Source organism: Boleophthalmus pectinirostris, unplaced genomic scaffold, assembly GCF_026225935.1.
Source record: "Boleophthalmus pectinirostris isolate CB_2022bp ecotype Guang Dong unplaced genomic scaffold, ASM2622593v1 HiC_scaffold_1, whole genome shotgun sequence".
NCBI classification, from domain to species: domain Eukaryota; kingdom Metazoa; phylum Chordata; class Actinopteri; order Gobiiformes; family Gobiidae; genus Boleophthalmus; species Boleophthalmus pectinirostris.
Genome location: NW_026570970.1, coordinates 10880835 through 10906604, shown reverse-complemented (window position 1 = coordinate 10906604; position 25770 = coordinate 10880835). Strand labels below are relative to the sequence as shown.

The following is a 25770-nucleotide window of genomic DNA, read 5'->3' as shown; positions in this document are numbered from 1 at the left end:
TGAAATATTTAGTTTAAAGAAAAAATCATGTAGGCTAATAATGAAATCGATCAGGCTCTTCGTTCAAAACAAAGTAATCTGGTCCCAAACTATTCTCCAAGTTCTGCCAAACATTTAAGACATCAGTAATACAAAAAAATAATAATATAGGCTACGGAACAAATAAACAACTTGCCTGGAAAGTCTGCGAACACTTCTCTTTTTGTCTTTTGAATAGATCGCTGTTTCTGCTCGTGCCTGAGTCTACTAGTACGTACACTTGCGCCCCCTGCTGGACCAATCACACACGTCCCTTCACTGTTACTACCAGAGCTGGCCAGGCCTGTGAGAATTGTTTATAAACAGTGTTGGGGAGTAACTGATTACATGTACTGGAGTTACGTAATCAGAGTACAAATTATGAGTAACTGTATTCGGTTACAGTTACTGTTTTAATGAGAGGTAATTGGATTACAGTTACTTTGTTGATATAAATGGATTACATGGTGGTATTTTCCTGTTTTCACATTTTGGGCTAAATCCCCAGGTCTAAACTAGATCTAAACCAGGACTAAACCAGGTCTAAACCAGGACTAAACCAGGTCTAAACTAGATCTAAACCAGATCTAAACTAGGACTAAACCAGGTCTAAACCAGGACTAAACCAGGTCTAAACCAGGTCTAAACTAGATCTAAACCACGTCTAAACGAGGAATAAACCAGGACTAAACCAGGACTAAACTAGATCTAAACCAGATCTAAACTAGGACTAAACCAGGTCTAAACCAGGACTAAACCAGGTCTAAACTAGATCTAAACCAGATCTAAACCAGGTCTTAAACCAGGTCTAAACTAGATCTAAACCAGGTCTAAATGAGGAGTAAACCAGGAACAAACCAGGACTAAACCAGGTCTAAACTAGATCTAAACCAGATCTAAACTAGGACTAAACCAGGTCTAAAACCAGGTCTAAACTAGATCTAAACCAGGTCTAAACCAGGTCTAAAACCAGGTCTAAACTAGATCTAAACCAGGTCTAAACCAGGACTAAACCAGGTCTAAAACCAGGTCTAAACTAGATCTAAACCAGGTCTAAACCAGGACTAAACCAGGTCTAAAACCAGGTCTAAACTAGATCTAAAACAAGTCTAAACCAGGACTAAACCAGGTCTAAAACCAGGTCTAAACTAGATCTAAACCAGGTCTAAACCAGGACTAAACCAGGTCTAAACCAGGTCTAAACCAGGACTAAACCAGGTCTAAAACCAGGTCTAAACCAGGTCTAAACCAGGTCTAAACCAGGACTAAACCAGGACCAGAACCCAGTGTAAACTAGATTTAAACCAGGTCTAAACCAGGATTAAACCAGGACTAAACCAGGTCTAAACCAGGACTAAACCAGGACTAAACCATGCTGCGCGGACGTGTCTCCTCCTCTTTTATCAATAATATTTTTAATACGGTTAAGTAAAGTCTGGGCTTTTTATTTTCTTTTAGCAGATAAAACATCTTATGTTACGATATCCTTGTCTTTGCTTCTCTACAGCAAACCAAGTAATCCAAAGTATTCAGATTACGTTACTCACTTTAAGTAATTTAATGGATTACGTTACAAACTACATTCTAGGATATGTAATCTGTAATCTGTAGGGGAATACATTTTAAAAGTCACCTTCCCAACACTGTTTATAAAAGCTACAACTGGTTCGTTTTTTGACTTGTTTGACAAAAAGGTAAGAAATATTTATGCTTTTAAAAGTGTGGATTTAGGCTTTTCATTTAGTTTTTAAAGAAATTCTACTTTTCCAGCTGTATCCTCCTACATGAGTAATCTTTTTTATTGACGTAACAGTACTTTTATTGTGTAAAAGGTTTGGTTCCTCTTCCCATTTTATTTATATGATTTTATGATAGAGATTATCAAATGAAAAGATAGAAGAAAGGGCATTAAAGACATTAAATAGGAGTATTTCTCATTTTTCTTCAAATTATGTGTCCTTCAAATTACATTAACTTTAAATTAGGAATCAGATGTTATGTCCCAACAACTACTCTTTAAGTTACTTGTACTTTTCTCAAATACTTAATAATTAATTTCTCGGATCACCACTTTGTACTTCAACTTGAGTAATATTATTTTGAAGTAACACTACAGTAATTTGAGAACAGTTTTTGGCTTTTTTCTTCACAATGCCCAATTTGGAATGTAAACAAAATTATTCTCAGAGTTTTTTGTATTATTTAAAACCTCAGTATGTAACTTTATAGTAAAAAATAAATACATAAAAGCATGTATTTTCAGATTGGTTGTTTATGGCACTAAAAAACATGAAGTTTGCACCTCCACAAACCTGACTCTTATTTGGCCATAGTCTCCCCGTTTAGTTCATTGGAAGTTGTTCTTCTGGATAATGCTTGACAATGCATGATATAAAAATGTTCTATTTCCGTGAAGAATGTTCCAAGGTGTGGTTTTAACTTTCTGTTTCTGTGGAATCATGTCCTATGCACTACCTTCAGAAAGCTACACACTGTTCCTTTAAAAATACTTTCATTTTTCCATTTTCCTACATTGAATTTCTTTTTTATTCAAATACAAATTGGTCTCAACTTATTTAGGAAAGGAAAAGGTGAATTCTTCTTACCTCAACTTCATCCAACTCACCTGAATAAAATCCAGTCCAATGAAAAGGATGGTGAAAAAACAAAAAAAAACACGAAATAACCAAAACGGGGACAGGTGGTCAGCCAAGAGTTAGTTTCTTTAATCTATAGCCTCCCTGGTCCAAGTTCACACAAAGGTTTTATTGTCAGTGAAAAAATCGATTTCCTTTTTTTTTTGCAACCGTTGCACGCAGGTCCAGTGTAGAAGGAATGTAGATCTGAGTCATTTCTACATTCCTTCCTTCAATTCAACTGACATCATTTAAAAAAAACTAAAAAAAAAAAACTTATAGGGTCTATATTATGTAAAATTGACTTTAGTCACATTATAATGTTGTTGCCTCAGACCTGGAGTTGTGTTTTGTTTCATTCACATGTTTGAGTGATTATTAATTAATGTTAATGATTAATGTTTTGGACTGTGCAGTGATAGGAACTGAGTAATGAATGGAGCGTGCAATATTTGATTGTTTGGTCCCGCCGTGACTCCAGCTCTTCGGGACAAAGGATGGAAATTAACTTTAGTCTGCAATCCAGTGTGTTTACATTCATGTTGTGTCATGTTTCGTCATTAACATGCTCTGTCTCAAATAAATCATGAAATAAATAAATAAATAAATCTCCAAACCTCAAAATGCTCTGTTCCATCATGTGATGTTAACAGACAGAAATGACCCAATTATTTTGGTTTAAAAACACAGTACAGGTCGTCCTGTATTTCCCACATGACATCACAAGGTGGAACAGAGTGTTTTCAGTTTAACTTTAACTTCTTGTGTTCTTTTTAAAGACAATACAGTCAAGCGTATTCACCTTGTTGACATGTTTCGGCTGCAGCTGCGAGCCATCTTCAGAAATGACCAACAGCGGTGACAGTTCTGAAGATGGCTCGCAGCTGCAGCCGAAACATGTCAACAAGGTAAACACACTTTACTGTATTGCAGGTGTGTCAAACTCATTTTGGTCCGGGGGCCGTATCCAACCTACTTTGATCCCAAAGGGGCCGGATCAGAAAACTCATGTCATATAAACCCCAAAAATAACAATAAGTTCAAATATTTGTGCAGAGAAACACAAATTTATCACAGAAATCTTTTTTAACTGATGAACTCTTTCTTTTACAAAATATTATAATATTATGAACAACCTGAAACTTTAAGAAAAATACAATTTCAACACGATGTTTTAACATGAACTTGTATGTAAATAGGAATAAGTCAGTTTTTCTTGTAAAATCCTGCACTCGGCTCCACGTTTCTCATGTTGGACATTTTTCTGATGAGGGTGTCACGGTCAACAGTCAAAACGATCGTCCTTTAAGAGCGTTTGGAAAGAGACAAGTCTTCATTTGTGCTGCTCTGGTGGGAGGGGCCACGTACAGAGACGCTGCAGACGCTGCTGTGATAAACACCACAGAAAATTAACAAGATTTTAATAGAAAATATAATTAAAATATTTTAGTAGAAAATCAGCCGAGGGCCAGATTAAAGGTCTTGGAGGGCCTGATCTGGCCCCCGGGCCTTATGTTTGACACCTGTGCTGTATTGTCTTTAAAAAGAACCCAAAAAGTTACAGTATATAAGAAGACAAAATGAACATCATTGGCTTAAGAGTGTTTTCAGTTTGAGAGAAGAGATCAGCTTAAATATGAAGAGTTTGTGAGGTAAACGTGTGTGAATGAAACAAAACACAAGCTCCAGGTCTGTTTTTCATGAGGAATCAACAACATAGATCAGAAAATAGAGTAATATGAACCTTAAAAAAAAAAAAAACCTTTGTCACCTCCATGGAGACATGTAGGTGACAGTTGCACGTCAGATCTGTGGAAGCGCAACTCTGCCCTGCTCAGGATATTTTTTGAACAATAAAAACAGGCTGAATTAAATAAACCACATAGAAACGTTTAATGTCACACTGTGGAACATTCTAGGGAAAGCAACAATATTTCCATAGAGAAATGCAGGTAGTAAGTACTGTATCCCCTAACAGAAAAGTTCCATAGTGACCCTTTAAGTAAAATGTACCGCATATAAAAAAAAAAGATAATATTTGGAATGAAGTTTAAACACCAACTCATGTTCCTTGCAAGTAACAACACTTTATCAGTTTTAATTCATTTTCAAAACCACAAATGTGCAAATATTGTGCGACAGTGCATTATTATTATTATACAATCAAAAAATATTCTGAGTAAAAACACATTTTCAAAGTCACAAAATTACACAAAATTGATTCTTGTGAGCGTTTACCCGTGTTAAAATGCTGTTACCTTCTCAAAGCCAGACCTGGAGTTGTGTTTTGTTTCATTCACACATTTTTGAGTAACACTTCATGGAGTTTAAAAACACAGTGGAGCCCTTTCTGTATTACCACATGGCATTTAAGAGAAGAACACAGCCTCTGGTTGCAGCGTTTGTGCATTGAACACGTGAGAATGAAACAAAACTCAACTCCAGGTGTTTTTTACCTCCGCCAAGGAGGTTATGTTTTTGCCGGTGTTTGTCTGTTTGTTTGTTTGTTTGTTTGTTTGTCTGTTAGCAACATAAGTCAAAAAGTTATGGACCGATTTTGATGAAATTTTCAGGATTTGTTGGAAATGTGAAAAGGAAGAACTGATTTCATTTTGGGGGTGATCCAGAAGAAATCCTGGATTCTGGATCACTTTGAAATTTTAGTTAACATTGTGGTAAATGGGGCCAAAAAATTTGTTTCTCAATATCTCGATTAATTATTGACCAAAGCCCATGAAATTTGACTCAGGGATGGACAATGGGATCCTCTTTCATATTCCAAATTGAAAGATACAAGACAAATATTTATGGAAAACACAATTAATATGAGGGGGACTGTAGTCCTTGGCGGAGGTCTGCGCTCTCTGAGTGCTTTTCTAGTTTTTTTTTTTTTTTTTTGATGAGGAAACAACCTTATAACATCACTTGGCTTCAGTTTTGGGCGTCTCAGGTCCCGGTGTGGTCTGGGTATCAGCTGAACTCAAACTGCTCTTGGCGCGGTCCAGAGCCTTCTCCATCTCCGTGTAGTAATCCAGAGCTTTACGGACCGGATCTATGATGTGGTGCTGCAAAAGAAAGAGAAGAAGAAGAAAAAGTCACCTGCTTCTTTCTATGGACATGGATGGTCATTGCTCTGCCTGGAATGTTCCACAGTATGATATTAAACAGTTCTACCTTACATTTAACCAATTACAGGTGTTTTACTGCTCAAAAATATCCAGAAAACAGGCATTCAGTGTGAGCAGGGTTGCCTCTCCGTAGACCTGACCTGTAACTTTAGCCCAATTCGAAGGTTTCTGCCCTCGAATTGGGACCCTCCACCAGAAAAGTTACACAACGCACATTTAAGAAAGGTAGACTAATCATTTAAGGGTGGATGTGTAATTGTATCTGGTCCAGATTTTTATCTGACAAACAACACAGTTCGATTTGTTCTTTTAATCATTGATTGCGGTTCTTAAATGATTTACCTCAAGACAGGGGAAGAGGTTGGCCAGCTCGATAAACAGAGGAAGAAGGACAAATCGGATGAAGCCAGTTTGGGACGAAGGCTTAGTCACTTTGTCCCGGTCCATAAAGGGCGTGACAGGAAGCCCCTCCAGCTTCTCCACATCACTCTGCACACACACAAACTTTCAAAATGACTGCCTTTTTATAGATAGTTGTTAGTTTTTAGGGTTTTTTGAAGTTATTTGATTTAATCTATGTTGTAATGTTGTTTCCTCGTCACAAACGGACCTGGAGTTGCGTTTTGTTTCACACGTTTAACACACAAATCGTGCATATTTAGGCAGAATTCGTCTCTCAAATGGAAAACGCTTTACCTTCTGCCATGTGACGTCAATACAGCAAGTGCTCCACTGTGTTTTTAAAGTCCATACACCTTCATTAGAATGATTTGGATGATTTCAGCCCTGGAGTTGTCAATCTCTACTGAACTAAAGCTAAAAATGTACAGTAGCTTGAAAGTTAACTTGAAAACAACAGCTTCATGACATCACAAGGTGGAACAGAGCATTTTGAGCTTTGGAGTTGTAGACAGACTAATAATAAAAGATGACTCAAACATGTGTGAATGAAACAAAACACTCCAGGCTGTTCAAAGCATTGAGCACCAAGTAGGGAGCGGTATTAGATATCACGGAATCTCAGTTACTGTATTTTTCAGACTATAAGGTGCAATATCAATAATGTTGAATTCTCTCGTCTATTTTCATACATAAGGTGCACTGGATTATAAGGCACAACAAGTGAAACAAACGGACGACACTTGAGACTGATCCCTTAGCCCAGGCGTCCACGATCCTTTAGCAGATCGTGATGTAATTCGCCTGGTGTTGCCTCCCTGTCTTGGTGAATGTGGATTATGAATGTGAATGTGGGTGGATAATTTAAGTTTGTTTTTTTTATTTCCTACGAGGACTCAGATAAACATTGAGTAATAATTTGTTTGATGCAGCTTTCTCACATGGCTCATTTGCATAAACTATAAGCGCTGAAAAAAACAGCTCGCTCCTTGTGCACTGATACGGTCGTAATAAAGCTGTAATGCCCTAACAATCCATCAAGCGGTGCAGCTACATAGTTTACTAAAGTCAAACTAAAACATTTTGACAGATTTTTGAGCGCCGTGTAGCACATAAAATCGGTTTGAGGTCAGTACGCCCAACCAGAATTAATACATTAGGCACACTGTTGATTTTTGAGAAAATGAAAGGATTGTAAGTGTGCTTTATAGTCCAAAAAATACGTTAAATTTGGTCAATTGCCAAGCCATAACTTTGAGTAAACTAATGCCATAGACTGCTTAAAGAAGTGGACTAAGACAGTGTGACGTCATTCATAGTGTTCGACTTCAGTCAAATGAAGCTCATCAAGGCTGGCGGTTATAGGAGTGAATTTGGCGCCAGATCCATATTAGGAGTAGGAATTTATTTACAGCAAACTGTGAAATAAAACCCCAGGATCATGTAGAGCAGGTTAATATGAACATTTTAAGACCAAAATGACAAGGCTCACAGCACCAATTACAGAAAGAGGGGCAAAAATATTCCAGGGTCAGATGGAGCCGAAAGTGCCCCCATGCTCACTTCCTATTTGTAATGCAGTGGCTAGTGGGTTAACTATGTCCATTTATATATACAGTCTATGGCTATTGCTGACAAAAACTATTATAACATGATTAAAAGCTCATAAAAGTTGATTTTTACATAATTTTAAATAACACAGTGACCTGGTTGTAGAACTCCTGGAGCAGACAGTCCAGCCAGGGCTCTGCTACCTCCATGGGCCTCGCCTCGTTGGAGATGTCACTCACTTTGATCAGGATCATCATTAACTGCACACATGAAGAAGAAATAAATAAATAAACAAACTTAAACATAACCCTAACCACTTATCTGTCTGCATAATTATGTTATAGGCATCGAAAGAATACTTTAATCCACCATACTGCAATGTATGAGTGATTAATTAATTAATAATAAATAATTTGAAACTCTAGTCCCGTTGTACTACAGTATATGTCTGTTTGTCATACAGTGACCTCTAGTGGAGACATAGTGAATAGATAATATTTAGTTAATTGTAATATAAGTTGTAATTGGGGATGTCAGAGAAGATTGCATTCAGAGATCCCACTTTTTTTTTCATTGAATTGATCAGACTTTTAAGAATAAATATGAAACTTTAACCCTTTCCTCTCACCTTATAGTTTGGTATTATAGTTTCTGAACATTCAAAATACAGTCAGTGCATTTATTGTCGTCTCTTTTAAACAAAAGGTGTATACATTCATAAATAACCATCACAGCCTAATGATAACTTAACAGAACGCTGATTCCTTTGTTCTTACCACATCTCGATGATCCTTGTTGCTGAAGTCAAACGATGGAAGCAAAGACTTGAACTTGTTGAGGATCTCATTGTGTCTGGACATATCTGTAGCCAGGATACATCTGTAATCAGAAACCTGTTACATTTACATGACATTATAACATTATGGCTATCTACAATGAGTAAGTACATTTGCAAAGTACCAGGAATATGCAGGGATATTTTATTCGGAAAATACAAGCAGATCTGTCATTACTACATTTCAGATTTCCTGTTTTGCTCTTGTGATATTTTCAGCTTGACATCAGAGACCACTGCAGTGTCCGGCAAAGATAAACTTTTTGCAAATTCTTTCCACAGTCCTGCGCCCTACTCGCACCCACACCGAGGTCAGTGTGGCAGGGTGCAACTAATTTTAATGAAGTCTAAGTTTTGCGGGACCCATTCGTGTCCCGAACCGCACCGCACCTGCAGTCAGTGTACATCGGGCATTACAGCTTAGTGAAGTTTATTTTTTTTCCACACAGCAGTTCTTACTTGATGATGCCCTCTCTGATCCGCTTGTACTGCTCCAAAGAGACATTCCTAAAGATGTTGCACTCAGTCTGTAAAACATGGACCAAAATCATTTCAAAGAATCCTAAATATTGACATATTGATACTTTACAGCTGCAACATTCCCTGGAAGTGTGCTACTAGCTGAGGCACTGTCCTGTCTGAAGCTCTGTTTTTCAAGTTAGACTTTAATCTGAGTTTTGATTTAAAACACTCTGACCAGAAAGAGCTGATTTAGCTGGAGCTACAACAGGTGAGCTGATTTGCGCTGTTAAACAAGTCCCTGCTGTTTAGATCCATTTTCTTCAGAGCCCCCCAGTGTGAAGTAATTGCAAAGTATCAATAATAAATATATTCAAATGATTTCAATTTCCAACACCCAACCTTTTCCAGGATCTCAAAGGCTACAGCACAGTGGTGGTTTTCCAATGGGGAGATGTCATTATAGCGAAGAGCAAGTTCTGTCCGGGCATTTATCTAACACAAAAAGTAATAACAAATAACAAAAATATTAATCAACATTTTCTCTTCACATTTTCTTTCAAGTGGTGTGAAAGAAATATGAACTGGTAAACTAAGACAAGACTTTTTGTAGTGGTCTAAACTACGATGTTGACAGGTTTTAAATATAATAGGACTAAAACCCAATATAAATTATATACTATGTTGTCAGAAGAGATGATATTACTCAAATAATAACAGTGTAAAACAAGTGAACACATCCAATAATCTCTCTCTCTTTTTCTCTCTCCCAATCTCTCTCCTATCTCTCTCTCTCCTCTCCCCCCCTCGATCTCTCCTCTTTCTCTTTCTCTCTTTCGCTCTCGCTCTCCTCTCTGTCTCCCTTTCTCTCTCTCTTTGTCTCTCTTTCCCTCTCCTTTCTTTCCCTCTTTCCTCTCTCTGTCTCTCTCTCTCTTTCTCTGTCAGTCTGTCCCCTTCCCTCAATTTCTCCTCTCTTTTTCCATCTTTCTCTCTGTCTCTCCCCGTGTCTCTATTTCTGTCTCTCTCTCTCTCTGTCTCTATTTCCCTCTCCTTTCTTTCCCTCTTTCCTCTCTCTGTCTCTCTCTCTCTTTCTCTGTCTCTCTGTCCCCTTCCCTCAATTTCTCCTCTCTTTTTCCATCTTGCTCTCTGTCTCTCCCCATGTCTCTCTTTCTGTCTCTCTCTCCTTTCTTTCTCTCACCTCTCTCTATCTCTCTGTGTTTCTCTCTCGGTCTCTTTTTCCCCTCTCTCTTGCTCTCTCTCTCTCTCCCCCTTTCTCTCAGTCTCACTTTCCCTGTTTCTCTCTCCTTTCTTTCCCTCTCTCCTCTCTCTGTCTCTCTCTCTCTTTCTCTGTCTCTCTGTCCCCTTCCCTCAATTTCTCCTCTCTTTTTCCATCTTTCTCTCTGTCTCTCCTTTCTTTCTCTCACCTCTCTCTCTCTCCCCCTGTCTCTCTATCTCTTTTCGTTCTCTCTCTACTCTCTGTCTCTGCCTCTCTCTGTCTCTCTCTCTGCCGCCCCAAATGATTGATCTCTTCTCTCTCTCTCTGTCTCTTCCCCGTCTCACTTTCTGTCTCTCTCTCTCTCTCTGAGTTTCTCTCTGTCTCCATTTTCCCATCTCTCTCTCTCTCTCTTTCTTTCTCCATCTTCAGTTGTGTTTTTCAGTTTGTAGTTTTAATTGGGCTTAATTGGCACAACGAAGCACAAACCTACTTTTGCACGTGGACATAATAGGCGGTCGTTGTTGTTGTTGTTGCCGTGGTTACCTGGTAAGCGTTGTTGTAGCCCGTGTGGTCGAGGTCGTGGCACACGGCAGAGGTCAGCATGATGAGCAGGTCAGTACTGTCCATCTGACTCCTGAGGTCCGTGAGCCAAATCAGACCGTACATCTGCACACAACAGGTAAAACGTGCACACTAAAGCACTAAAATAAATCAAGAAAAGTGGCACAGTGCATTTTTGTGTTTAGCAAATTCAGTAAGTAGGTTTTATTTTGTATTATTGGCCAGTTGTTATTTACTAAGTCAAGAAAAGATGTGTATTGTTAACTTATATACCTTACATGTTTTGGCTGTCAGAGCCTCTCACAGCTTGTACTATTTTGTCCTATTTTCTCTTACTGAAAAAAACAACAAACTACCTCTTGTGCTGCTGAAGATGTTTTTTTGTTTTTTCTTTCTATGAATATGTCATTACTCTGCACAGAAATGCTCCACTGTATGGCATTAAACAGTTCTACCTTACATTTATTCAATCACAGGTGATTTTATAGCTATAAAAAAAACTAGAAAAACAGACATTCTGACTGTGAGCGAGGTCGCCTCTCCACAGACCTGACCTGTAACTTGGTCTGGTTTGGTCTCCATGAAGATAAAAAGGTTTAATGCACAGGTGTCAAACATGCGGCCCGGGGGCCAGATCCGGCCCTCCAAGACCTTTAATCTGGCCCTCGGCTGATTTTCGACTAAAATATTTAAATTCTATTTTTTATTAAAATCTTGTTAATTTTCTGCGGTGCTGAGCATAGCAGCGTCTCCAGCGTCTCTGTGCGTGGCCCCTCCCACCAGAGCAGCACAAATGAAGATTTGTCTCTTTCCAAACGCTCTTAAAGGACGATCGTTTTGACTGTTGACCGTGACACCCTCATCAACAAAATGTCCAACAAGAGAAAAGTGGAGCAGAGTGCAGGACTTTCCAACAAAAATTTACTTTTTCCTGTTTACATACAAGTTCATGTTAAAACTTTGTGTTGAACTTGTATTTTCCTTAAAGTTTCAGGTTGTTCATAATATTATAATATTTTGTAAAAGAGTTCATCAATTAAAAAAGATTTCTGTAATAGATTTGTGGTTCTCTGCACAAATATTTGAACTTATTGTTATTTTTGGGGTTTATATGACATGAGTTTTCTGATCCGGCCCCTTTGGGATCAAAGTCAGTTGGATACGGCCCCCGGACCAAAATGAGTTTGACACCCCTGGTTTAATGCCACACTGTGAAACATTCCTGACAAAGCAATAACATCTCCATGGATAAAAGCATTTGATGGACCCTCCTCCAGAAAAGTTACAGAATACACTTTTAATTTTCCAGTTTAAAACCTTTACGTTTACATCTTATTTTTAGGCCTACACTTTAAAAAAGCAATTCACATGTTTTGCCCTGTATCCCAGTTGTAAGAAGTGGCCTAATGTCCAATAATCAGGAAGTGTGCAGTAGCATGCTAGTTGTTGTTAGCTTTACATTAACGGCAAAACTGGTGAATAATCTGGATCCTCAGAATGCATAAGGTAAGAGAGGAATAACTTTGGATCACTGCAAACTGTTTAAAATGAACTAGTTCTGTTTTTCACATTTTTAAGGCGGTAAAAATCAGGTACTGTGCCTTTAAGAGTTTCCATATACAGTAAGAAAAGACATTTGACCATGTGGCACACTCGACGTCTCTGACCTTCACTAACTACCCGTCAGACCAAGAACATGACGGTCCTGATTGGCCTCTCCTCTCTCTGTCTTTAGCTCTCTCTCAATCTTTCTCTGACTCTCTCTCACTCTGTTTTTGTCTTTCCCTTACACTCTGTCTCTCTCTCGCAGTCTTTGTACATCTCTCTTTCTAGATCTCTCTCCCTCTATCTCTTTCTCCCTCTCTGTCTCGCTCCTCTGTGTGTGCGTGCTGTCTCTCTCTCTTTCTCCTCTCTCTTCACCCTCCGTCTCTCTCTTCTCTCTGTGCCTAACTCTTTCTCTATCTCCCTCTCTCTCTCTCTCTTCTCCCTCCGCTTCTCTCTCTCTCTCTCCTCTGTCTCTCTCCTTTGTGTGTGTGTTTATCTCTCTCTCCTCTGTCTTTCTCTCTCCTCTCTGTCTCTCTCTATTCTCCCTCTGTCTCTCTCTCCTCTCTGCCTTCCCCTCTTTCTCTCCCCCCTCTCTCTCCTCTCCTCTCTATCTCTCTCTCCTCTGTGTTTGCCTCTTTCTTCTCTCTGTCTCTCTCTTTTCCCTCCATCTCTCTTTCCTCTCCCTTTCTGTCTCTGCCTCCCGCTCTCTCTCCCTCTCTGTCTCTCTATTCTCCTCTCTGTCTCTCTCTCTTCTCCCTTTGTCTCTCTCTCTCCTCTTCTCTCTCTCTCTCTTCTCTGTGTGTGTGAGAGAAAGTGTTTGTCTCTCTCTGTCTCTCTCTTCTCCCTCCATCTCCCTGTCTCTGTCTCCCTCTCTCTCCCCCCTCTCTCTCCTCTCCTCTCTATCTCTCTCTCCTCTGTGTTTGCCTCTTTCTTCTCCCTGTCTCTCTCTTTCCCCTCCGTCTCTCTCTCCTTTGTCACTCTCTCTCCTCTTCTCTCTCTCTTCTCTGTGTGTGTGAGAGAAAGTGTTTGTCTCTCTCTGTCTCTCTCTTCTCCCTCCATCTCCCCATCTCTGCCTCCCTCTCTCTCCCCCTCTCTCTCTCCTCTCCTCTCTATCTCTCTCTCCTGTGTTCTGTGTGTTTGCCTCTTTCTTCTCTCTGTCTCTCTCTTTTCCCTCCATCTCTCTCTCCTCTCCCTTTCTGTCTCTGCCTCCCCCTTTCTCTCCCTCTCTGTCTCTCTATTCTCCTCTCTGTCTCTCTCTCTCTCTCCTCTGTCTCTTTCCGCTTCTCTCTCCTCTCTCTCTCTCTCTCTCTCCTCTGTGTGTGTGTTTCTCTCTCTCTTCTCCCTCCATCTCTCATGGTCTCTGCCTGCCTCCCTCCCTCTCCCTCTCTGTCTCTCTCCTCTCCATCTCTCTCTCCTGTGTGTGTGTTTGCCTCTCTCCCTCCTCTCTGTTTCTCTGTTCTCCCTCCATCTCTCTGCTCTCTAGCCCTCTCTCTTCTGTGTGTGTGCATGTTTGTCTTTCTCTCTCTCTCCTCTCTGTCTCTCTCTCTCTTCCTCCTCCATCTCCCTCTGTGTCCATGATAACCCTTGCTCTCTCTTTCACCCGCCCGTCCGCCCGTCTCACCATCTGCGTGACACAGAAGCAGTGTTTGAAGTTGTGGAAGGGGATGTTGTTGTATCTTCGGTAAACCTCGAACAGAAACTGCTGCAGGACCTCGGGCTCCATGTTAAAGGTGCTGAGGAGGTCCAGGTCTGTGTACATGAGCTGGAGAAGCACCATGATCTCTGCGTCCTCCCACTGCCTGCACCAAAGAGATGTAGAGAGATGTATTAACACTTTAAAACACAGGTGTCAAACATAAGGCCCGGGGGCCAGATCCGGCCCTCCAAGACCTTTAATCTGGCCCTCGGCTGATTTTCTACTAAAATATTTGAATTATATTTTCTGTTAAAATCTTGTAAATTTTCTGTGGTGTTTATCACAGCAGCATCTCCAGCGTCTCTGTACGTGGCCCCTCCCACCAGAGCAGCACAAATGAAGACTTGTCTCTTTCCAAAGCTCTTAAAGGACGATCGTTTTGACTGTTGACCGTGACACCCTCATCAACAATGTCAAAAATGAGAAAAGTGGAGCCGAGTGCAGGATTTTACAAGAAAAATTGAATTATTCCTATTTGCATACAAGTTAATGTTAAAACATTGTGTTGAAATTACATTTTTCAGGTTTCAAGTTTCAGGTTGTTCATAATATTATAATATTTTGTAAAAGAAAGAGTTCATCAATTAAAAAAGATTTCTGTAAGAGATTTGTGTTTCTCTGCACAAATATTTGAACTTATTGTTATTTTTGGGGTTTATATGACATGAGTTTTCTGATCCGGCCCCTTTGGGATCAAAGTCGGTTGGATACGGCCCCCGGACCAAAATGAGTTTGACACCCCTGATTTAAAACATGCACAGTGGAACTTCTCTGTTGGGGTCCGTCACCTTCTTGTTTCTATAGTTATGCCACTGCTCTGTCTCTTTTTCTATTTAACTCTCTTTCTATAGCTCTCTCTCCTCTTGGTGTTTGTCTCTCTCTGTTTCTCCTCTGTGTCTTTCTCTCTCTGTGTGTCTCTCTCTCTCTGTCTCTCCTCTCTCTGTGTGTATGTCTCTTTCGCTCTTTCTCCTCTGTCTTTCTCTCTCTCTGTGTTTGTCTCCATCGTTCCTTCTCCTCTCTGTCTCTCTCTGTGTTCGTCTCTCTCGCTCTCTCCTCTCTCTGTGTGTCTCTCTCAGTCTATCTCCTCTCTCGCTCTCTCTCTCTCTGTGTTTGTGTCTCTCCCTCTCTGTCTCTCTCCGTCTCTCTCTGTGTGTGTCTCTCTCTCTCTGTCTCTCCCTCTCTCTGTCTGTCTTTCTCTCTCTCTCTCTCTGTCTTTCTGTGTGTGTCTCTCTCTCTCCTCTCTCTCCGTGTTTGTCTCTCTCGCTCTCTGTCTTTTTCTCTGTCTCTCTCTGTCTCTCTGTTTGTCTCTCTCTCTTTGTCTCTCCTCTCTCTCTGTGTTTGTCTCTCTGCTTATCTTTGTCTCTCTCCTTTTCTCTCTGTCTCTCCTCTCTGTTTCTCTCTGTGTTTGTCTCTCTCATTCTCTCTCCTCTCTGTCTTTCTCTCAGCCTCTCCTCTCTCTGTCTCCCTCTCTCTCTGCTCTCAGTCAGTCAGTGCGTTCAGGACTGTCAAGACTCGTACCCATTTTATTTCACTGTTCACAGAGCAGGAAATCCTAAACAACATGAGTAGGTGCGTCAGGGTCTGTCAGGCACTTGGCTGTGTGTACCTTCCCAAAAAATCCTGCAGGTGACATTTATGACCCTCAAACCACCACTGTTTTAAAGCTTTAGAAAACGCTGCCAATGTTGAGCGTTCTTATGTGAGCAGACGCTGTGTTCTTCTTGCACTCAGCCACAGGGACAGGTTTTAATCTCTTTATTAGGGTGAAAATGAAAAATCAGTTCAGGAACTACAGATGAAAATTATCCTTGTAGCTAAAACTGGTGCATTAACAAAAATATTAAAGAGACCAAATTACGCCACTTTCTGATCTATGTAATGTTTCCTGATCAAAAAAATACCTGGAGTTGTGTTTTGTTTCATTCACACTTTCACACATTCACACATGTTTAACATTTGGGCTGAGTGCTTCTCACAAACGGAAAACACTCTGTTCCACCCGGAGATGTCAGGTGATAATACAGGAAGTGCTCCACTGTGTTTTTAAACTCCTTAGACCTTCAGTAGAATCAGTTGGATTATTTCATGGATCTATTAAAATAACTGGACAGAGTATTGCTGCTTGTAGCTGCCTGGCTTAAAAAGGATTTTTCTTATAGAGCGCAATGTACTCACAAACTGCTCGTGTTCGGCTGATGGAGCACCTACAACTTTCAAAAATGTCAGATTTTGTGGCGATTTTTACCTATTTTTAGATCATAAACTTATTCTCAGCTCAAAATCCTTCAGTTGTCTTAAAAAATGCTTTATAATCATTAGCTCCGGCTCCGAAAAAGAGGAAAAGAGGACTACTGCACACGCTCAATCGTCCAAGAGCCTCTGGAAGTACATCGCCGGGCTAAAGGCGAATCTGGAATCATACGCCACTGAGCTCGGCACATTGACTTGAATAGGCAGCCGGGGCTTGCTCTCTCTCTCTCTACTAAACAAAAGGTAAAACTTGCATACTACCACTTCATGACACAACGTGGAACAGAGCATTTTGAGCTTTGGAGATGAAGACAGACAATAAACCAGGATTACATAAATGAACGAAACAAAACACAACTCCAGGTGTGTTTTTGATGAGGTAACAGCATTATAACATGGCTTTAAGCTCAAGACTCAATTTTGCATGTTATAGAAACTTTAATTTAATTCAATTTTTTGTTTTAATACACCAACTAACTACATGTCTCTCATTTAAAAGAATATTTTGTTCTCTGCAGATAGCATTGCATAAATTGAAGCCTCTGTATTTGCATTTCTTGTTTACATTAATATCCTTCTCTACATTCTCTTGAACCAAATCGCATAATAACATTACTTGTATTATCGTGGGCGTGTTTTGAAAGCTGCGGGCCTGTTCGAACAAAAACCCAGGTTCAGTGAATGCCTCGTGAATGGGTTCTTGAAAATGCGGTGAGTTGATTAGAGCTTTATGAAGACAGCCTTTTGATGAGAGCTCCTTTTCATATGGAGATGGTCGAGATGAGAGGAGGAGGAGAAGAAAAGATGTCATGTTTTTAAAGAGATTTGCCAATGAGGTGGAGGCTGGGACACAGGAACAGGTGCACTGCCCTACATGAACTGGAGATTATACAAACAGAAATCATTTTATCAGCATAAGTCTTAGAGCTGTCAGTATGATCCAGGAGCAATGTGTCTTTTTGCCACATTCCCTGGGGGTGTGATGCTAACTGTAGGCTCTGCTCCGTCTGACTTTAATACTGCTTTATTTGAACAAAATCTGACCAAAAGAACTGACTTAGCTGGAACTACAACAGAGGAGCTGATTTGTCATGTTAATCAAGTCTCTCACTCATAAAATTATAGTCACAAGTTTTTCAGTTACCATATTTTTCAAAGTATAAGTTGCACTTTTTTCATGGTTTGGGCGGTCCTGCGATTTATATATAAAAATTTTCACACTGACAGATGTGAGAGGCTCTAGTCTTGTGTGTCAGTATTTGCATCTCCTATTACTCCTGTACCACTGTCACTTCACTCTACTGCGCATGTCTCCTGCAGAAAGAGACACAAATGCTCCCAAAAAGAAAATCATATTTTGCAGATTACAAGCTGCAAGTAGCGAAATATGCAGCCGAAAACGGTAATCGAGCAGCAGAAAGAAAGTTTAGAGTGAGCGAGAAACTTGTGACAACCGGGAGGATGCACCATGAAACTTTTCTGGAAGTCACTGGATGGATCAACAAAGCCTGGACTTCAGTGACAGCGAAACCATCCTGTCGGGATTCAGAAAGTCCAGAATAATTCTAACAGGAACTGATGCTGAGTCTGACGACAGCTACACAGAAGAGGAAGCGGTGCTCAGTTTACCTCTGGAAGTCGCGGAGTTGCTCAGAAGTGACACTGAAGATGAGGAATTCAGTGGATTTAGTGATTTGGAGTGAGATGGAGAGTTTGTTAAACTTGTTCTGTTCTGTTGTTTATGTTATAGTTTATCTGAAGAACTGTTCATATGTGACATTAACAGCCTGTTGTCGGTTCCTGGTTTCTGATTTTATAAAATAAATTTCCCCCAAAAAGTGCAACTTATACAAATTTTTTGGCTGGTGCGACTTATAGTCCGAAAAATACGGTAGTCATTCTCACCATTTTTATTTAAAATTAATCTCCTCAACAGGACCATGAACTTGATCACAGGCTCCTGAATATGTGTTGTTTATATCCATTTTGTATTTTGTCTTGAGTTTTCAGACAAAACTTTTTGACAGTGTCTCCCAATCTGCACATTGTGTTGCCATGGTAACTCCTAAACATCCCACCAATAGATATATATGTAGAAACCCCCCAGCCTGATGTCACTGCAAAGCATCAATTTCCAGTGGTCTCCCATCCATTTGTGTAAATTATTTGTCTTTTTTCTTGTCTGTATGTTCCTAATATTTTGTATGTATTTATGTAATACATTTTATTTATCCAAGGACTAACCAGACCCAGCCCTTCTGAGCTTCAGAGATCAGACGGGATGAGGTTTTCTCAAGGAAGTCTGACCACGAGGAGCTATCTGTGTTTTCCCAAATCTCTGCACAGTTAAATTGGACATAACCAAGAAGCAAATTAACTAGTTTTTAGTTTGAAAAAATCCCTTGTTTTTGTTCAGCATTATAAAATATGCAACTCCACAGGATGTCATCAAACTGTGGCATTTTTGGTCACAGTAATACCACCATTTGAACAGGCCATTCCTTTCACACAGCATGGAGCAAAATATGTTTTTCTGAACTAGATACAGAGATACAGATCAGGCTCAGGGACTTTAATAGGAATTATGTGGTTTAGTTAATTTAAAATACATAATTTGGAGAAAATAATCAAAATTGGCCTCACATATCAGACCAAAATATCTGCAGACCTTCTCAGCCATCTGTCACTCTGGATTCTACACAATCAGTATCATCATCATCATTTCTCCGATCTCCTTACCAGTTATCGAAGGTCGGGGTCTTCAGATACTGCCTGACCTCCTCTGACAACTCCAAAGAGCTGAAGTGAGATGAGCAGCTCGGTGAAAGCATTAGGTAACAGTGCACGGACATGTAGTTTGTATGTTTGTTTGCACTTACCTCATCTGGATGAACTTCTCGCGGACATGCTCACACTCCTCTCTGGTTTTCCTCAGCGCCCTCTTGTGGTAAAACGGAGAGGGTTTGTGTGTTCCTTCAGACAGATCTTTGAACAGACCCAACCAGCTCAGGTGCTCCACACTCTGGGGAACAAATAAACACACTAAACAGATACTATATGTAGGAGTTTCATTTCAAATTTCATAAACGTAACATCTGTGTCACTAGATTTGAGACGAACATTAAAGGTGCATTGTGTAACTTTGTAGGTGGATGCTTTTCTTCTCAGAGATGCTTATCGCTTTGTCTGGAATGTTTCACAGTATGGCATTAAACCTTTCTGTCTTCAGACCAAACCAGACCAAACTGCAGGTCAGATCTTTGGAGAAGCAACCTCACTCCCAGACAGTTTTTCTAAGTATTTTTGGGCAATAAAACCACCTGTAGATGAATAAATGTAATGTAGAGCTGTTTAATGTCACACTGTGGAACATTCCAGGCAGGGCAATGACATATCCATAGAAACAAGCAGGTGATGGACCGCCAACCAAAAAAATTTACATAATGCACCTTTAATATCACTTTTGCTGATAACAACTGTAATGTTGATTTAATCTCAATTCTTAAGATTTTGGGTTTCACGACAATTATTCATTAACACTTCCAGGCCGACTTTATTGTATATATAATAATTGGGAATATATTTTATAAAACCATGCATAACTTTCCAACCATAAAAGATAGAAACATACTTTTTTTTTCTTGAAAAGCTGGGAGCTTTCGGCTTGTTGAACACTTAACACTGAACATGTGTCATTTAACTATATCTATGTGCAATATTGAAGACCATGTAGAACATCTCTGATACTAGGCACTTTAATGATTTACTGTTTTATGCTGCTGTATATAAACATAGTCATATTACTGTAAATGCTGCACTGTTATTTTTATTGTACATAATAATTTTTAAGTCTATTTTTAAATTATTTTTAAGCCTTTATCTATTATCTGTTTTATTGCATGTTACATTTTTTCCCTGCTGTTCTTGAATTGCGCGTTGCAACACTAGAATTTCCCCACTGTGGGACTAATAAAGGCATATCTTATCTTATCTTATCTTGTTGTGGCTTTCCAAGCATATTTCCGGCATTATCCTACGTCACATGCACGCTGCGTGATGTCGCATTTTTTATGTTTTCTTTTTTAACAATAGGAGCACCCATAATGAATAAACGCTAAATAGATGTGTTTAATGTCATACCATGGAATATTTCAGGCAAAACAATAACATCTCCATGGAGACAAACAGCGGACAGACCTTCCGCCAGAAAAGTTGCGCAATGCACCTTTAAGACTCGATTCTGACTGTCGTATCTTTTTAAAACACAGGCTACACCTTGGCTCTAAATAAAATTGTTCAGTAATTTCTATAATCAAACACAACTGTTACCAAGATAATCAATCAAACGTAATGGGAAAGTGTTAAATAAATGCTTGGTTGGTAATTGAACTCACATCACCAACCAGGTAAATTCAATGCAGATGTACAAATAAATAAATAGATAAATACTTAATAAATATATAAATAAATATTTAATAAAAAAAAATAAAGTAATTTTTTGGGTATATTTTCCTTTATTGGATCCTCAAACATTTTAGTGACATCTGAAACTTGTCCAATAGAAGTCTTAAAAATTCTGGGACATATTTGACTCTTTATATTCAATACAGTAAAATGTTATGAACCTTTGCTCACCTCTAGTTTCTCTCTAAAAGAATCCACTTGTTTCTTCATCTCATAAACAACAGCTGGAGTGTCACCGCCTTCGATTAAGATCTTCTTCTCCAGGCCCTGCAATCTGACAGCACACGACTTTTACACTCTTAAAGCCATTTTATTTATAAACAGAACAACAAAACATGGACTTTATATAACTGACCTACATTTAACTTAAACATTTGTTTTTTTTTGTACCTTTTCTCCATGGACAGAAGGTCAAATCCCAGCGTGTCAGCTAACTCCGCTCCTACCGTTAGAACAACAGTAAAACACGTAAATGAGCTTCATTTTGAACGGACTACATTTCCCATGATGCCTCAGCAGTGTTGGGAAGTAACAGATTACATGTACTCGGTTACAGTTACTGTTTAAGTGTGTGGTAATTGGATTACAGTTACTTGGTTGAAATAAATGGATTACACAGAGGTATTTTCCTGTTGTCACATTTTGGGCTATATCCCTTTTTTTTTTTTTTTTTTTTCTGTAATTCCACTCATTGCCAGACACTAAATCAGGTCTAAAACCAAGTCTAAACCAGGTCTAAACTAGGACAAAACCAGGACTAAAACCAGGTCTAAACCCAGGTCCAAACCAGGTCTAAAACCAGGTCTAAACCAGGTCTAAACCAGATCTAAACCAGGTCTAAACCAGGTCCAAACCAGGACTAAAACCAGGTCTAAACCCAGGTCCAAACCAGGTCTAAAACAGGTCTAAACCAGATCTAAACCAGGTCTAAACCAGGTCCAAACCAGGACTAAAACCAGGTCTAAACCCAGGTCCAAACCAGGTCTAAAACCAGGTCTAAACCAGGTCTAAACCAGGTCTAAACCCAGGTCCACACCAGGTCTAAAACCAGGTCTAAACCAGGTATAAAACCAGGTCTAAACTAGGTCTAAACTAGGACTAAACCAGGACTAAACCAGGACTAAAACCAGGACTAAACCCAGGTCTAAACCAGGTCTAAACTAGGTCAAAACCAGGTTTAAACTAGGTGTAATCTAGGACAAAACCAGGACTAAACCAAGGACTAAACCAGGACTAAAAACCAGGTCTAAACTATGTCTCAAACAGGATTTAACAGGACTAAACCATGCCGTGCGGACCGTGTCTCCTTGTCTTCTATCAATAATATTTCTAATTTGGTTCAGTAAAGTCTGGGTTTTTTATTTTCTTTTAGCAGACAAAACATCTTATGTGAAGATGTCCGAGTCTTTGTTTCTCTACAGCAAATCAAGTAATCCAAAGTATTCAGATTACGTTACTCACTTTAAGTAATTTAATGGATTCCGTTACAAACTACATTCTGGGGTATGTAATCTGTAATCTGTAGGGGAATACATTTTAAAAGTCACCTTCCCAACACTGCGCCTCAGCAGAGATACCTAACGGCTCGCTGTTGTAGTCGGCAGCCACCACTTCCAGTTTGTAGCAGCAGGTGGGGCTGTTGGGCTCCAGACTGGGGGAGATGTTGATGATGTTTCCTTTGGGGTTGTAAAGTTTCAGAATGTCGTGGGGACCGGCCTCAGCAGCGCATCGGAACAGATCTGGAAAATATTTTAGATTTCAAACAGATCAACCCGATATACAAGTAGAGACAAGGCTAACAAAATTATGAATATGCCACTTTTTCATTTTAAAAGCCTTGAAAAAGTCTTTGGTGCTGTTATAATATGAAGAATTACAACTTAAAACAGTTGCTTCTTCATGTAGTCTGCACTGAAACACCAAAGGATCATGGTCTATGTAGTTCCCTCTGCTTTTTGGCTGTTGCTACATCATAACAAAGTGATTCAGTACATTGTGAAAGCCCACGATATTATTGTGAAACATTTGACGATACGATATTTCGGTTATTGTTACATCCCTGTGCACAAGAGCCAGCAAACTTGATACAGAAATCAACTACACAGTCAGTAAAACAGGAATCAAACTGGAGACCCCCAAAAATACTGATACATTTTGCATAGTAAGTTGAAAATCCATGATTCAAAACAAAAAGTGTCATCTTTAGATTAATGCGTAACTCTTCTCTTAGGCTGCGTTTATATGATGACGGTCTGAACAGTCTTGATCTTGAGATTCTGCAATGTCTGTGAAGTGACGTATTTTTGACTAAATTTTGGGCTCACCATTTTTTTTCGATGATTCATACTTAATTTTTATTTCTGATGTCACTGGAGCATTGATTTTTGGGACAACAGCTTCTCAAAAAATGTAACTCGCCACAACTTAACTCTAATTTTTATCCAATCCAAATGTAAAAACATGGGGAAAAATGTCATCATGAGATCATTTTCAGCCTGTGTGCACAATCTCATGGCAATTTTGTCTTGTGAGATCTTGTCGAAATACAAAAACATAAACACAAAATAACATAAACAATGTAATGTATATACAAACAGTTATAAAAGTACAATGACATTAAATATCTCTATCCCATTCCCACCCTGCTCCCTCTGTGAATTATTATAATAAATAAAATCTACAAATGAATAAATGGGTACAAAATAAATGTAAAAATTTAAACAAATTGCATGTACACATTAGTAGAAATTAATCAAATAATTTAAAAATGTAAAAAACAACCATATTTTAGCTTCTTACAATTTAACTGAAAACTTTCTAACATCTATTCATGCATTTATTTATTTCTAATTATGTCAGTTTTGGTCCTCCATATTGGACTGTTCCATACTATGGCATTAAAGTCATTTATTTCACGTTTATGTGTTTTTATTGCTCAAAAATACACTCAAAAACACACATTCTTAGTTGAGTAAGACTGCCTCTCCACAAATCTGACAGAATTAAGGAACTTGGCCTGGTGTCTCGTTGCCATACTGCAGAAAAGTTATATAGTTTATCTTTAATTATACCATAAATAAAAAAAGAAGGGCAAATTACATAGGGTTGCACTGCGTTTTTCATAGTTTGTGTTTAACTTAAATGCGTTTTCCTAAACAAACAAGTCAAAAGAGAGAGAAGAAAGCCATGTAATCCACGTAAGCGGACGCTCAGGTGAGTGTCTAAGTGCAGGACACATGGAAAACTGATCTTCAGCCGTGAGGAGCTGTCAGAGGCAGCTGCAATCAGGGAAGCTCAGACCACTTCCAAACACTCCCATGGATTTCAAACACTAAAAAGTCTCGAGTGTGCACTAAATCCAACATAATAACTCAACATACACAAGTGTAAGTTACAACATACCTCACATATTGTACGTTTAATGCGTGAGATTTTAACACTGGCTTGTTCGTTGTACCTTTGAGATCTTGGGCTGGACAGTCCACGGGGAACTCTGCCTGCTCTGGTCGCCCGTTCACAGTGAAGTAGATGATTTTGGTGTCCATGTCCTCCATCCAGAAGATCCAGAGTGGCTGATGTTCGGTTTGGCATGTAGGTTTAGTGTCAGTCTATCTTCAACACCATCAGTGCACAACTCACTCCTCCCATTGGGCTGCATGCTCCTCCTCTTCATCACTCCTCCCACAGTGGATCTTCAGTAAGGCGGGCTTCAGTTTCTTCTATTAACCTGTTAATATAGAGAATAGGTTTGGGTTCGCTGCATAGCCTAGAGCAGCAGATACGATGATACGAAACGATGCAACAGGTATTGTCTGGGTGTCTACAAGAATGAAATAAGATGCTAAATAAGATATGTTTTTTTATTACTTTTTTGTGCACATAAAAAGCAGATGACAAAAAAAAGAAAAACAGTTAGTAATAATATAATGTGACCATCCCCCCATTGTCTCCAGAAAAAACACAACAACAACAACAAACACAACTGTAAATAACCTATAGTATAATTTGTCTTGTTGAAATCTCTTGTGACTTTTTATGATTGTATTTTTTTTTTTTTTATGTTGCACCATTTTCTGTTGTTGACCACTGACTCGTGCGTTTGTGTTTGGCGCTTTTATTTTGAAGGGTTTATGTTTGTCTGGTTACTTTGACAACGAGAGGGGAGAAACGTTGCGGAGCAAATGTGCACCCAATCATTTTTGGTATTTTTCTAAGTTTTTGTTTAGCTTTCCCTCTGAAGAGGCACAAAGGTATGTTTTTGATGTAAATATTTCTTTGAATAATTTTTTGTGTCGTTAGATTTTTATTATTGTTGATTGATGTTGTCTAGATTAATGTAAATATTAATCAAACTTGCGTTAAGTTTTGTAAATGCCTATTCACACGTTGTATTTGTGTTCTTTTTAGCTCTTACGGCAGATTTGAAGGATTTATTGACATTAAATATAAAAATCACCAGTTCAAGTGTCAAGTCTTCATTCAGAGGGATATGCTACAACAACAACCACAAACAACAAACACAACTACAACAATAACAACCACAACAACTTTAAAGAAATGTTACAGAATCACTGGTGGGACCCAAATATGCAGAGGGGAAAAAGTATTTTATTCACAAAAATAGTCTTGGCGGGGGGATAGATTCCAGGGGAGGCAGGACGGGTCCGGGTTGGCTGCAGACGGGAGATCTGTGGAGGTGGAGGCTGACCGGAGGCTTACAGAAATTGGTGGTAACGGGATGAGGCTGGCTCCAAAACAGAAGAACTGTGGAACGGATAAAAGAAAACAGGTAAGAGTCAAAAATCTTCAAAAATACTCAAAAACACAAAAAGCCTGAGTTGTTCACCACCTGGTTGACGGAACGATCTGGCACTGGAGAGCAGGTTAGCAGGTCTTTTATTGCAGGAGATGATTACTTGACGAGGATCAGGAGTGGAGCTCAGCAGGTGAGATGAATTGGGGACCTGCCCAGGAAAAACCAAATAAGGTGAGAGAAGGGAAGAGGGAGCAGG

General features: G+C 39.3%; 1 protein-coding gene across 1 annotated transcript; it reads right to left on the bottom strand.

Annotated features, from left to right (window-relative positions):
* Nucleotides 1-5575: 5575 nt before the first annotated feature.
* Nucleotides 5576-24327, bottom strand: si:dkey-219c10.4 (high affinity cGMP-specific 3',5'-cyclic phosphodiesterase 9A). The gene is made up of 14 exons (XM_020928946.2): nt 24216-24327; nt 22306-22497; nt 21149-21200; nt 20930-21032; nt 19174-19316; nt 19034-19093; nt 13970-14147; nt 10786-10908; nt 9429-9521; nt 9027-9094; nt 8509-8611; nt 7888-7992; nt 6125-6271; nt 5576-5719 (listed from the first exon to the last, which is right to left on the bottom strand). Exons 1-14 carry the CDS (start codon nt 24310-24312, stop codon nt 5576-5578), a joined length of 1608 nt encoding a protein of 535 aa, XP_020784605.2. The 5' UTR covers nt 24313-24327.
* Between the last annotated feature and the right edge of the window lie 1443 nt (nt 24328-25770).

What these genes read in the sequence shown, in the direction of transcription:
- si:dkey-219c10.4 (XM_020928946.2), bottom strand. Translation starts at nt 24,312, where the DNA reads ATGGAGGACATGGACACCAAAATCATCTACTTCACTGTGAACGGGCGA. An exon ending in GAGAAGTTCATCCAGATGAG is followed by an intron (nt 19,094 to 19,173) that starts GTAAGTGCAAAC and finishes ATCTCACTTCAG; the next exon opens with CTCTTTGGAGTTGTCAGAGG. An exon ending in ACAAGGATCATCGAGATGTG is followed by an intron (nt 7,993 to 8,508) that starts GTAAGAACAAAG and finishes TCATGTGTGCAG; the next exon opens with TTAATGATGATCCTGATCAA.